The following is a 14,453-nucleotide window of genomic DNA, read 5'->3' as shown; positions in this document are numbered from 1 at the left end:
GGCTCTGAGCTGTCAGCACAGAGCCCGACGGGGGCTCGAACCCACGAACCATGAGATCATGACCTGAGCCGAAGTCGGACGCTCAAGTGACTGAGCCGCCAGGCGCCCCGAGCAGTATAGCTTTGAGGGACAGATACATATTGCCAACCAGCCTCCCCAGAATGTTTCAGTGGCTTAGTTTTATACAGACTTCAATAGGGCATTTGTGTCAAAGGAAAACAGGATGGAACGGGATGGAACATAAACCGTACTTAAACTCCTTAGCAGCTACTGATCCTTTGTGAGTGGAACCGCTAAGGCTGGTGCGCAAAACACTCTGCACAATGTTCAGGGCTTTAAGCGTCTCGGCAGCAAGCTCCTCCTGCTCAGCGGTTCTGCGGTCGTTTTCCTCTAAGAGGGAAAAGGGTAGTTAACAGCCTCTTGGCAAACATAACTTGAGCAGTCTCAACCATCAAATATTCACAAGCACCTAAACATGGGCAAAGCACACTCAGACAGGAGAAAGAAGGGCCAACCTCCATCTTCCTAACCTCCCTGTCCCCAGGCTCCTCAATGCCACAGGGAATCTGGGAGTCTCCTGACCAACAAATGAAAAGTCCTATTCCTGTTTGTAATTATAAAAACGAAATCTGCATTTAGTGGCCTTCAAAGTCAAAGCAAGTCAAAGTTTTTAAGGTCAATATTGACAAATGTAATAGAGCAAGATACTAAGCACAAAACCAAAGCAATTAACATTCTAAAAATGTAATTTAAACTACACGTAAATCTAAAAATGGAAGGTAGTGAATGATGACAATTCTACTATTAACCTGTTCTGAGACAGTTGCTCAGCCTTTCATTCAGAATAAATACTGTAGGACGAAAGCCCTAGGTCCTACATACACAGGGCATCATGGACCCAAATGCTGTTATCTTCAACTACAAAAAACACAAATTTCAGACAACAAAGTTAGACAGCTATTCTGATTATACATAGAAATACAAAAGAAGTGCAAACCTGAAAGACTCCTGAACTTACTGCAGGCTAAAAGCAAAGTAACAGATCCTGGAATAAAACGCTAACTTGAGTAAGTACTCTACAGAAATATCCCAAGTGTCTAAGGGTTCAAAGGAGACAGATACTATGCTCAATTGCATCAAGAACTGCTTTATAAACCAGGTAGAGCCTAAGGCAGGACAGACAAAGCGGATCCTCCAAGGTGGAGGCCTACAGGGACAGGAAACAAAATGAACACACATACTGAAGAAAGAGCAAAGAATTTACGCAGCAGTAAATCGAATCACATGAATGTGCTAATATTCCAAAACACTCACTCTGAAAAATGGCAATTTCAATTTTAACCTGTGCCACTTGCTTGCAGGACATTCTTTGTGATTCACAAAGAAATTAAGCCTCAATAGCTGGTGAAAAATGAAACAAAAGACAGAGGTCCTGTGTCTTACTGCCCTAAGAATGGAAGTGCCATCCGCAGAACAGGAGAGCCCAGCACTGCTGAGAGTCACTCAGGTGGGACTGGCTGAGTGTTAACATGGACCCAAGGACACAGGTGACAAATATCCATCAAGCACTGAGAAAAGAGCAGTCAGGAGCAAAGATGACCCACATCTGGGAAATGCCCATATGCAAGAGAAGGCTAACGCCACAGGGACCTACAGAACCTTGGGAACCAGGAACCAAGAAAACAAGGGAGTTCTGGTGCAAAGGGAGCAGAGAAGAGGACATCTCAAGGTGGGCAGTGGACAGGGATGGATGCCACGGCACGCTGGAGACGCCGAAGCTGAGGAATCACTGCCGCACTGTGAGCGGCGTGCTCACCACGGGGTGGGGCCACAGCCAGAAGAGGGAGAGGGTCGGAAAGCCACCTCCACATGGGGCACTAAGCGCAGGCTGATCCGCTCTGCCTGCTCCCGCCTCCTTGTGGAAGTGCGCAGAGCAGCTCTGACGCACACGCTGCTATGACGCCTGCAGAACTTCTGGAAGCATGCCCTGCACAGGACAATCACCTCAAAGAAGACAGGGTCAAAGCAGGGAGTGCATTTTCAATAAAAATCCAGCCGCTTCTGATTCAGATGCAATTTATTTTTTCATTTCAAGTTTAGAATGAAAAAGCTGGGTGTGGCGACAAGGAAGCTGGCAGGGTGGAAGGGATGCCCTTTGGGACCCGAGACCCGACTCTGTCAGCAGGGGCAAGCCTCTGAGCAGGAGGGACAGCAAGTATGAACGGTGAGGCCCAAGAGTAACTCAGGAAGGAGAAACACGCGCTGTGAAGACAGAGAAGTCCAGACACCTGAGAGAGAAGGAGGGGCCTCACTTGGAAGTGGCCCTCCTCTGGGCCAGGAGGGAGGCGAGTGCTTTTTCGAAGGATAAGATGGAAACTTAAGCACACAAGGTCTTGTAGAGAAAGTCTGGAGCCGCTGCTGAGAAGGAAGCGGGAGATCGTCACTGCCGCCGATGGGCCCGCACTGGGACAAACGCAAGCGGCCTGCACTCCATGGGGCAATGCTTCCGAAGCACCTGCAGCCAGCATGCACAGGGGCAGAAGGCCGACGCTCCTGCTTCTAGAAAGCCATGTGGGACTTAACTGTCAGGTAGAGCCCCTCCTGCTCCCCTATGCCAGGAACAGGGCAGAGGAAGATGGGGTCTTTCCTGTCCTTTCTGGCTGCTTCATATGTACCAACAAGTTCAAGGAGTACTGCGTAAGCAACAGGGGGACGCGGGCCTCACACCCTGAAGTCTTGGGATGCAGGTTCTCCACACGGCGAACAAAGGGGCCAGACCCGCTGACTTCCCAGGGAGCCCCAGCTCTGACACAGGACGGTTCGAACAGTAGGTGTTTACCTTCCTGTTCCTCCTCACTGTCACTTTCCAGAAATCGTGAGTCCATGCGGAATCTGTCGTCGGTGCCGAAGTGAGACTGTAAGTCCATGAGCTACGTAGACAGACATACAGACAATCGATAGCCATGTTCCAAGACAGCGTTTCCCCGCCTTCCTATCACCCTGAAATTCACATTAGTGTTTGGATAATCTCACCACCCAAGAACCCATCAAAACAAACACCGAACACTGGGAAGCAGGTCTGGGTTAGCCTGCACTTACGCAGATTTAACAGTGGTGTCAAAAACATGGCTGTGTTGCAGGTCTGAGTATTTCCAGCCTTCACTAACCTTCCGCCCAGCTCTGCCCTCAAACTGGGGTTTAATTCTGAACCTGTGGCTGTCATCTTCAGAGCCAGATTCTTCATCTTCACTGTCAAACAGCTTCCCAGAGGCTCTACTCCTGGCCTCCTGGAACAGAGACGCAGATAGAGGGTTCACTGACAACGGAGGCGATCTGCAACTCTCTCTTTACGTAATCTTCCACCCACACTTAAGAACAAGCAATCCAGATGCATCTCCCAGCAAAGGGTGGATGCTCAGAATGGAAAGTCCTGACTTGGTGACATCAACCTGGCCTCTTGGGTCACGAATCTCGAGGCTCCCAGTGCGGTCTGAAGGGAGCGTGGGGCGCGGCTGTCACACAGGACACTCTGCAGGTCTCACTAGTACTGATGTTACCTGGCAGGCGATGTGGACGGCAGATTCACAATGGGGAAAATCCGAAAGGTCCCTGGCCTGTGTGTGTGTGGTGGCCTGGGGATGGGACTACTGTGGCTTGGGAGGATTTTACGTTGAACCTGGCAGTTGTGGGGAGGTCTTGTTCTGTACCAGAAAAAATGGATCTGCAAGAGTAGCGAATGTCCATGGACTTCCTGAGTGACTTACTTTCACTGGCTCCTCTCCTCGGCGGCTTTGCTCCCCAGCAGGTGTCTCCTCTGCGTCACTGTCAGAATCGAAGATGATGTGTGTTGGCTTGTCCTCTGGACGACCATCCTAAAACAGTCAACAAGAAGAGCTGCACCCCTTCAAACAGCCCCTCCCCCGTCCCCGGGCAGGGCCCCTTCTCAGCCCAGTTGATTCCCAACAGGCAAACTGAAGACTTCCTTCTCTGTGTCCAGTTGGTCACCAAGTTCCAAGAGTGGACCTTCTTGGTATCTTTTAAGTCTATTCCCACTGTCACTGCCCTAGTTCTGGCTCATGACCTCTCCAAGATTCTGCGGTTCCAGATTTGTCCCATTTCACTCATTTGTCATGGCCTCAACAATCTTACCCAGAGAGAGGCTGGGAAATGTTTTCTCGAAAAGATCAGAGAGTAAATATTTTAGGCCCTGCAGGCCACATATGGACTTGGTCCTGTATTTTTCCTTTTTAAACTCCTTATAAATGTGAAAACTATTCTCAACTTGGAGACTGTACCAAAATGGGCTGGAAGGCCTATGAGCTGTGGTTCACGGATTCCTGTTCTGATATATACACAAATAATCTTTACTCTCTTCCTTTCCAGCCACAGAATAAAGTCCAACATCCACAGCCTTCTCACAACTGCCCTGCTTCTCTCATGCATCCTTGTCCTCTGTACATTCAGTCACACTGGCTATAAACACTCACTTTTGTACAAACTGCTCTGCTCCCGCGGAATGCCTTCCCTCTGCATTCCCGCCCTCCTACCTCTGCCCAGCCAGTCCTCACTGACCCTTCTGCCTCAGAGTCCGGTCAGGCTGAGGGAGCCCCCCGCCCCTCCCCCTGGCTGCACCTCCTTGTACTGAGGGTGCACAGGCACTCTTCTCTCCAGGTCCTGGGGTGCTGGGCCAAGATGAGGCAATGACTGCCAGAGGCAGGTACCATGATCCTTGTCCCGTAAGTCAGGGTAGCACTTACTGTGAAGGCCTTTACAGACACACACAGTTGAGCAAAAAACGCATAAAGGCTCATTAAAGTGAATCTCAAGTGAGATATAAACCACTGGCAAGTGACTTACATGCAAAGTCAGACATATTAGGACACATCACTGACCTATAGCAGTTAAAGCTTCTAAAGGAAAAGAAATCAGGAGGAAAACTAGATTAAAACAAAGAATGCTTCTAGTCAACAGAGTTTAATCTCAATTCCTCTGGTGACTAAAGCTTCTAACAAAGGGACACAATACGGAACAGGTGAGCTCTGGGACAGGGGGTCTGAGGGGCCCACGGACCTTCGCGGGAAGGAAGGGCGGCCTCGTGGTGTCCAGACCGGGCGCGCACTCACCAGATCTGCCAAGGCGTCGCGGACCAGCTGCTTCCGCGCTTCTTTCGCTCTCCACCTTTGCTCCAAGGCGGCCAAGCGCTTCTCGTTGTCGTCGGCAGGCTTGCCTGGAGCTCGCACAGCAGCCCGGCTGCTCACAGGAAGGGGGACGTCAGCGCTGCTGCCCCAAGCGGCTCTGCTGGAGGAGCCCTCTGGCGCTTCCGCAGGGGCCAGGAGGCTGTTCCTTCCAGAGCCCTCTCCGGGCTTTCTGGTCCCATGGCAACAGTCTTTATCAAAGCCAACCTTGGAGGTCTTTACATGAAGACTTAAAGATTTTCTTTTTAACGGCAGCAGACTAGAAGTAGGACTCCTATTTCCGCTTTCCAAACTGCTCGGGGACACCATCTTGTGATCCTCGCTCTCAAAAGTGGACTGTCTCTTTTCAGGCTGCTTTTGGTTTGGGTCACTTGCCTTCTTTGCATGTTGGAGAGGAGTTAGTTCACTTGATGAGACATTAGCATATGGGGACCCCTTTGCCACGGATAAGCTACTGGGATCAAGTTTCAAGGAATTCTGATCTTCATTTGTATTGTCAGAGGCCACTCTCTCTTTCAGGGTTTTTACTGATTCCTTTCCATAGAGACAGCCCACTCCCTTGAAAGCCTGGAATTTTGGCTTCAGGCTGTTTTCATTTGGTTTCTGTTTTTCATTGGTATTCTCTTCTCCTTCTAAGAGGGCGGCCACGATCTCCTCAGGATGGATACACTGCCGGCCTCTGCACAGGCCACCTGGAGTCCCCTGGCTCTTAGAGGCCCGGCCACACTTAGCGGGGATTTTCTGGTCACCACTCCCTGGGTCTTGTCCTGGAGCCTGCAGGTCACCGCCAGCCAGCTGTTCCAGATCCGATAAAGTGAGCCTCACACGAAGGCAGTTTTTCATCAGGGCACTATACTCCTCATCTTCCTCAGACCCAGTGGATTCTGATGCAGAGCCCACACCTCTGCTGCTGCTGGAGTGGGATGTGGCCCCAGGACTGACAGCTAGCTCCATGTTGGTTTTTCCTTTTTGGGCTGCAACACAATGATCAGAAAGCTCCCAGTTTTTTATATTTTTCAAAGCTTTCTTGTGGTCAGACATTTCTGTTTGTGAAAATTCTGTTCTGCTTTTGACCTTACTGGACTTTTTCTTTGCTGCAATGATCTCATCTGTGTCTCCTGAATCATAGTTGCAATCGGTTCCCGTGACTTCATCTTCACCAGCCAGGCAGGAGGCGTCACCTAACCCAGGGAAAGAGCGCAGCGTGTGAACATCTGGTTTGAAATCACCCCTTACGACTTCAAAGGGCTCATTTGCAGATTCATCTACTGAGGACCACACAGTTTTCTCCAGGCTTTCCTCTCTTGCTATCAGTAGTCTTATTTCTTCTTCGGAATCTGTATCATCGTCAGACATGGGATTTCTGTTCCTGGTAGTTCCCACACCAGAGGTCTGGACAAATACATTTTCAAGTTTCTGGCTATGAGAAGCAGGTACGTGCAGCGTGGGAGTAACGGGATCACAGGGTGTTTCCTGTGCCTCCCCTTGCCGTGGGGGTGGCGGACTCCCCGGGACCCTGCTGGGTCTTGCTCTTGCAGCTGCAAATGCAGCGGACACCTCGTCCTTCTGCATTTTGATCCTCTTCCTAGGGGAGCTGTGAGCAGCACAGAACTCCCCGCGTCGCTTCTTACTCATGGGATCATCCCCTCCTTCCAGTTCCCAAGTGAGGTGGGACACAGGGGTGACATTTGTGACATCATCCCCAATCTTCTTTAAGTTGTGACAGTATTTTGATGGGTCATACTTCATGATGTTATCAAAAGTCAAGGAACAAAACAGAGGCACTAGGTTTGGGAAAACTTAAGAATCTGGTGAAGCATACCGAGTACTGTGTAATCTTTGGCAGATCACTGACTCAGAGCCGACCTTCCTTTTCCCGTCAAACGAAACCACCCTCTTGGCAACCTCACTGGTACTGACCTTCGCACAGCACACTGAGTTAAATCGGAGCACCATCACTGTTAAGTTGCAGAAATGGCAAACCCACTCAGGTTATATTCCAGGTACAGGGGCCACATGCTGATTTCCGTAAATGTGAGAAACGCATCTGCTGAGCTGATTCAGAACAGCAGAGTCAGAGGCGCAGCCAGCGAGGCTCAGCCGGCTGCCATGCGGCCTCTGCTCCCCACTCCTGCCTTCTCGGTACCCACTCACCATAGCTCTGACCCTCTCAGCTCAGGGGAATCCATTCTGCATCCTGCTCACAGTGCAGGGCATCTTGCAGGTCTCTATTAGGAAGCTAGTAATTCTTTCCCAGGCCTGTTTTGTTGCTAACACAGTCTAGAAAGATTCTAGTTAATGTCAAAGTGCTGTGATGACAGCCAGCACATGCTGATTTCCTAAAACTTGCAAATAGGTAAGTGAAAGTTGCTTTCAACATTTAGTGACTCCTGAACGCCTGCCAAATATGTGAGAAGTGCCGGCAGCATCTGCGGTCTCTCAGCTCCGCACCTCCTGTCCCTCAGTTCTCTCCTCTTTGCTGTCAGCTGCTGCCACTGGGGGGAGGCTGAGAGGAAGGCCGCTTCCCCGATGTCAGGGCCAGCGGCAGGGAGAGCGGAGGCAGGGGTGGCCAGGTGCCCAGGAGTCACCGTGGCACAGCAGCTGTGAGCAATGAGGACACACCTCTGCTTCTCTAGCCCTGGGTGGGGGTGCTCTGCTGCAGTTATTAACCTCTGACAGGCCAACTGTCAGCTGCTCGCTCCTCCAGCACTGTCTGAAACCAGTGCATGCGCTGCACCCACTCTGAAATACCCGGAGCGGCTTCTGCTTCCCCACCGACCGGCACACGGTTACTGCTAAAGCACACACAGGTGACACCCCCTGTGCAGAAGTCCGTGATGCTAGGATCTCAAGGTCCTGCACAATCTTCATTTCCTCAAGGGAACAGCATCTGAGTCTGCTCATCCAGGACCCACACTACTTCTGCATGTGCCAGTCTCCTGTGTGTCCACACACTCCTACCTACTGGTCCTCCTCCCACTCTGTTAACGCACACCGTACCCCACTTCCTCTGAAGCCTTTTTTAACAACAGCCTGAACCTCCCTTCCCTCCCCCCACCCTTCTTTAACGCCTTTGACAATGGCTGTGAACCCATGTCAGACAAGGAGGATGTAAAAGCTAATCTGGGGGTGCCTGGGTGGCTCAGTCGGTTGAGCATCCAACTTCAAGGCTCAGGTCATGATCTCACGGTTTCTGGGTTTGAGCCCCGCGTCAGGCTCTGTGCTGACTGCTAGCTCAGAGCCGGGAGCCTGCTTTGGATTCTGTGTTTCTTTCTTTCTCTGCCCCTCCTCTGTTAAGGCTGTCTCTCAAAAGTAAATAATTGTAAAAAAAAAAAATTAAAAAAAAAAGCTAATCTACAAAGTGTTTCTTTGATGAGTAGTACAAAACCCCTCACATACACATAAGTAGGTAGATCTTATCTTGCCTAGAAATTGAGAACATAAAAACTGTAAACATCTAAGATTTACTGACAAGAGAGTGAAATTCTCACGCAATGAGGTGAACTTTTGCAAGTATCCATTGCTGAGGTAAATACTAATTACTGTGAAAGACTGTTTCCTAAGGATATTTTACGTTTATGTTGATTCTTTAGGTGAAGGACTGGTAAGACTCTTCCAAATTTACTCACGACCCAATTCTAAAGAAAGAAAAAAAGGAATACATTTACTATCAGAACAGATGAACCATATTGCATAAACACTACAGAAAAATCAAACTTACAGTGGGCCATGATTTCTGTTGGGTTTTGTTTTTGATAATAAAACAGGATTTCTCAAAAAGAAGTGTTTGGGGAAAGAAGGAAGAAGGGGAAACAGGGCAGCCTTCGGTCCTGTACACCCCATGGGGGAAGCCAAAAGCTAACGACAGGCATTAAAAAGGCAAAGTTGGAACCTGCCTCACCACCTATGTCCTGCCTCCACTTCTGATTTCTTTCTGTGAAATGAGGGAGAACTGTGCTTGCCCAAGAGCTGCAAACACACACTGAACACCCGTACGCACGGCCTACGTTAAGTGCCTCACAGCAAGGGGAAAAGCGGCTGTTCTAGACATGACAGCCGCGGCCACACGGTCTCAGCGCTCAGTGCCTCGGCGGCCTGGGGTTGCCAGCGGACACTCACTTTGTGTCCTGGCACTTCGGTCCCTGGCACAGCTTTCACATGAAAATCCACCACACCCATCTTCTCCAAAAAACTGGTGTTGCCTATTGCTGATTTTTCTTTCTTTGCTTTTGCTGCTTCTCTCTCTTGGGCCAGTCTGAATAAAAGAAAATAGAAATAACAGGTAAAATAACCAACAGTGTATTAATAGTGTTTTATTTTATTACTGTAAAGCTGTCTGATTTTATGTAATCCTTTAGGATCTCTCACTTTTCCCTTTCGGCTTACACTGCTGGCATCTTACCCCCTCAATCACTTCACTCTTTTTCAGGAGGAAGGGGTGTCTTTCAGAACCCAGTCAGCCAAGTCTTGATTATTTCCACACTTGGAGAGAGAGAGAGAAGTGGGGCTCGAGCTCATGTGATGCGGGACTTGAATTCACAAACCATGAAATCCTGACCCGAGCCAGAGTCAGATGCTTAATGACTGAGCCACCCAGGTGCCCTATATCCACCCTCTTAACGAAGAGAATGCAGAATGCCACCTCAACCTTCCAATTCGAACTCCCCCACCTCACTCAGGCCTGGGCAGCTGCACTGACCAGTCCCCACCAGCCTCTTGCCCTCAGTCAGTCTCCCTTACGTTCCACCTTCGACTGTCAGATTCATGATCCTCAGGCATGCCCGTCCAGGCAATCCACGCTTACCCCGCCCAGGACCAGGGTTCCAGTTCAGGCACAAAGTAGGCACTAAAGTGCCCCTGGATCAAGTCATGTCACTACCCTGTTCACAGAGGCCCTGAGCTGAAGAACAGTCAAATTCCCACCTCTGTCATTAGACTGGTCCTTCAAAATATGCCTTTAGCACACTGCTTGACACTTGTTTTAGACCCTGTCATTTCCTGGCCTGGAACAATCTAGTCAACTCTCTTGGCTGCTGCAGCTGTCCATCCCTAAAATGTTTCCTATTTGGAAAGCTCCCAAACTGTAATCTTTTCTCCCTGAGAATAAGACCTTTTAGGAACTTAAAATGCTCTACTAATTTTTATACTGTCTTGTTCTTAAATCACTTGCAGAATTAAGCCTATGCCTCTCATATAGGAACTTTCTACTATCTTTGTGTCTTTGTATGGCACTAGCATTAAGACCCAAAATCAATATAAGCACTTAGTAGTATCTATTAAAATTTTAAATGTTACATAACCCTATGGTACAAGATCTCCCCTTCTGACAGAAACCCAAGGAACCCTCGCACTGTACAGCTGCCATTCTCCAAGGTCATCTATAATGACAGGTGGAAATAGTCTAAATGTCCATCATGAATGGGGGATCAACAAATACCTGTGGTAGAGCCATTTTTGGAAACAGCTAAACAATCACTACAAAGAAGGGGGAAGATCTACATCACCACAGAAGGTTGCAGATGACAAGATGAAATGGGTATATATTTTCATAAGTTAAAACATATGTAAACGCATTACGTAATCTTTTTGGGTATCTCAGGTAATGGAGAGTCACGGTTCAAAGGGATTTTAAATCTACTTCTAACCCCCGAATTTGCTAAAACTATAATAATATAGTACTTGACAGTTTCAAATCATTTAAGTGAATGTATAGATCATTTACCATAAAACAAAATAGGATTTAAATTCACGCAGAACAAATCTTACCTGTGCAAAAAACTTTCTTTTGCTAGTTGAATTTGTAGTGTTCCACCTTTCCATTTTGTTTTATTTAAAACAGACATACCTATAAAGTAAAGCATTATTATTATTCAAACACACGCCAATGCAAAAATATATTGCAGCCAGTGATTTTTACAATTAGTACTATAAAAAGTACACTTGTCTATCACAGAAAGACACAGAAGAAAACAAGACCTGGTGAGAAAAGGTCTAAGTTGTGGCCTCAGCTAAGCCACTCATCCAAGGAGTGCTTATGCTCTCTATTGCCCAGTGTTCCTGGAAGAACAGAATGAGGCAAATGGGTAAAGTATAGCATAATTTGTCACTCCTTCACAAAGCGATGCCAGGAACTTCTGGTGAATGGCATTTATTTAACGTTTTATTGTTATCTCCCATGATAAAGCTAAAAAACATGAATATAATTTTCTAAGGTGACTCAGAGGACACTGAAATCCTGTATGGCTAACTTTTATTTATCACCTCACTAATTCTCACTATGTAACTTGCAAATAAATTAGCTGCAGGTGACCACACTGTGGTCGGTTCTTCTCAATACCTGCTACCAGCTGACTAAGAAACACTTAACAGAAATTACCACGTGGTAGGGCAGGTACTATGCTAAGTGCAAAGGCGTTACTTTGTTTAACTTCTGCAGTGATATTATGAGGTCAGCAGTATTTTGTCATACATCAGATAGGTAACCTGTTGAAACAGCTTGTCACAGATCACACAGCAGAGCTGATGTGTTCTTTACCACCACTTATTTCTCACCGTATGAGAGAAAATTAAAAAAAAAATTGTTTTTTTGCAAGTAGGAACACAGAAGGCTGATGGCCCTCCTTCTCTATCAGCATGTTCTCTTCTCAGTTGTCTTTTGACTTTTCAGCCTCTAGTAACGAGCACGTTACTGCATCAGTGGCAGTATGAATTATCTCCCTACCTTCTTCACTGAAGGCCACAGTTTACCCTCAGCTTTACTACACTTATTAGTGAGATTTCGTCTAAATCCCTCCCCTAACAGTGCTTAATGACAAGAATTTACTGCGTGAGAAATGAACGCATCAAGGAGGGGAGAATGGCATATATCCAGGGGCAAATGTGTAATAGGCACTGCCTATGGAAGTGTGTCTCTTGTCCAAAATACTTGAGAATACCATTTTGAGCAAACCCACTAGGAATGTGCTACCATGTCTGCTGATGCCAAACGGAATGGACCTAAAGCTGCTGAACTGTAGGATACTGAAATTCCCTCTACCATGGCTGTTCCTCTGATTTCTTAAAAGTAGCTGTTGAGTTACACAGTGACATGAACTGGCAAACAGAATACAAAGCACATAACAATCTTACACTTATGCAGGTCTGCTTCTGATACTCTGATGTTGATATATGCAAAGACTTTCTGTGGGTTTCCTAAAACAAAACAAAAACAAAACAAAACAAAACAAAACACTTAAACTCTTACCCAGAAAACAATGTAAAAATGATTACGTTTCTAAATTTTAAAAATTACTCTTGGAACTTTGCTCTTTCAAAGAATAATCTTATTTTTCACTGGAGACAAAGATCACATTTTTCTAAACATGATTACCAAAATATTCCTAAAGAATTAAAAAAAAATGTTAAGCAGTCAGTTAAAGAAACATTTTGCTTGCTGCATGTTAGTGATATTCTATTTAACAGGGCACCTTGGAAATATTAGAATTTTAGCTTTGAAAATTGAAAGTTGCATGCTTCAGAAAGCAGATGTTTTGGAATTTAGAACGTTTTTTTTTTTTGATCCCACAAATGTAATTCTGAGCAAGTTCTACATTTTATATAACACCTTCAAGGAACAGGGCAGGGGCTGGCATACACAGAACAGTGTTTTGTAATGAGACACTTTCAGTGTTCAGGGCTAACATTCACCTCCTGGGCTCCTTTATTTTGTGATTCTTGATATGAATTGTATCTACCTTTAACAAACCATGATGGGCTATAAATTTACCTTTGTCATCTTTCCGTGTGATGATCTCCACATCAGAAACTTCTCCAAATCTGCTGAACTGATTTTGTAGGTCTGCTTTGGAAATGTTCTGGCCAAGGCCGCCCACAAAAAGTCGCTTCACTTCTCTGTTGGCTTTCATGAAGGCTGAGGATACCCTCGGTGTGTTCTAATGAGAAAAATTATTCCTATCTGTGCAGGAGAATTCTATCCTTTAGTTCTTCTCAAATCTAAAAACAAAAAACAAAACAAAACAACAAAAACCCAACTCCTTTCCCTGCACCTTCTACATCAAACTGGTCGCCTGGACCTGTGTTTTGCTTCCTGTTGTCTTACTTCCAAATTTTATCACTGGAGACTCTGCTCACACCCTACAGTCACGTTTTCCACGAACACACTTTGGAACAGCACCTCACACACACACAGACACAAGTACAGGGAAATTCTTTCCATCTGAATGGCCATGACATTATACCCTACCCCCTTTCATTTGTGCATATTTCAGGTATTTTTCCTTTATTCATTCACACATTCTCTGTAACAAAAGCTGACAAAAATGGGATGTGGCAGGTTAATATGCTACAAAATAAAAAGACAGCTCTCCATCCTGAAGCTTCCCGGTCATATGAGATGTACACAAATGCCACAACTACAGTGTATGTCACAACACAAGCATCTGCAAAGTGCTGTTCAGTCACGAAAGCAACCGATACTATAGCGAATACAGGCCTTTTTTTCCTTTTAAACACCTTGTGCCAGCGTTGTACGAAGTGGTTTGCAAGACTCTCGTGTTTTAGCAGAGCAGGACAGGTGAAGTCATTCTCCCACTGGGAGAAATAGCGCCGAAGCCACGGTTACAAACCAGATCTAATTTCAGAACCTGTAATTTTTTTTTTTTTTTTAATGTTTTTAAATTTATTTTTGAGACACATAGAGAGCGCGAGCAGGGGAGGGTCGGAGAGAGAGGGAGACACAGAACCCGAAGCAGGCTCCAGGCTCTGAGCTGTCAGCACAGAGCCCGACACGGGGCTCGAACCCACGAACTGTGAGATCATGACCTGAGGCGAAGCCGGACGCTTAACCGACTGAGCCACCCAGGCGCCCCAGAGCCTGTAATTCTTAACACATACTAGAGAACTTGCTGGATTAGAAGAGACTCGGGAGATCTGTTCCAGAATGACTGCGATTTAAGGCCCATCTTAAGATCGCTCATCCGGTCATCTCAGCTCCGACGATGCCCTCCGCGACAAATGACCCCCACTCGCCCCCACGCGCGACCCCAGAACAGCGCCCAGAAGCCTAAAGCATGGCTCGTGTTCCGGGCGACAGCCTACATCTATCTGGTAGCCTCCCCAGCCCCCCGCCTGATACCCTAGTCTTCTTCCTGTCGGAGACCCAAAGACGAAAACGCAGAGTGTGCCCAACGACCCCAAATCCCTCCTCACCACGCAGTCTTCCGCAGCTGGCGGCGCCCATGCCCGGAAGTTCCAGTCACG

At 47.1% G+C, this 14,453-nt stretch overlaps 1 protein-coding gene across 3 annotated transcripts in view; it reads right to left on the bottom strand.

The window, feature by feature from the left end:
• The window catches only part of NOL8 (nucleolar protein 8), a 26,090-nt gene extending 11,637 nt beyond the window's left edge, over positions 1-14,453 (bottom strand). Inside the window, exons 1-11 of one of the 3 annotated variants that reach the window (XM_029919986.1) lie at positions 14,403-14,453; positions 12,961-13,187; positions 12,324-12,386; positions 10,962-11,040; positions 9,315-9,450; positions 8,765-8,833; positions 5,124-6,947; positions 3,765-3,872; positions 3,168-3,287; positions 2,840-2,930; positions 252-390 (exon numbers count right to left, since the gene is read on the bottom strand). In XM_029919986.1, the coding sequence (XP_029775846.1) occupies positions 252-390; positions 2,840-2,930; positions 3,168-3,287; positions 3,765-3,872; positions 5,124-6,947; positions 8,765-8,833; positions 9,315-9,450; positions 10,962-11,040; positions 12,324-12,386; positions 12,961-13,099 (2,768 nt within the window). In that variant the 5' untranslated portion in view covers positions 13,100-13,187; positions 14,403-14,453. Of the gene's footprint in view, positions 1-251; positions 391-2,839; positions 2,931-3,167; positions 3,288-3,764; positions 3,873-5,123; positions 6,948-8,764; positions 8,834-9,314; positions 9,451-10,961; positions 11,041-12,323; positions 12,387-12,960; positions 13,188-14,087; positions 14,221-14,402 lie in introns of those variants that run through there. The other 2 variants (XM_029919988.1, XM_029919987.1) reach the window with 2 other exon arrangements.

Source organism: Suricata suricatta, chromosome 13, assembly GCF_006229205.1.
Source record: "Suricata suricatta isolate VVHF042 chromosome 13, meerkat_22Aug2017_6uvM2_HiC, whole genome shotgun sequence".
Taxonomy (NCBI): domain Eukaryota; kingdom Metazoa; phylum Chordata; class Mammalia; order Carnivora; family Herpestidae; genus Suricata; species Suricata suricatta.
This window is presented reverse-complemented; position numbering and strand designations above follow the sequence as displayed.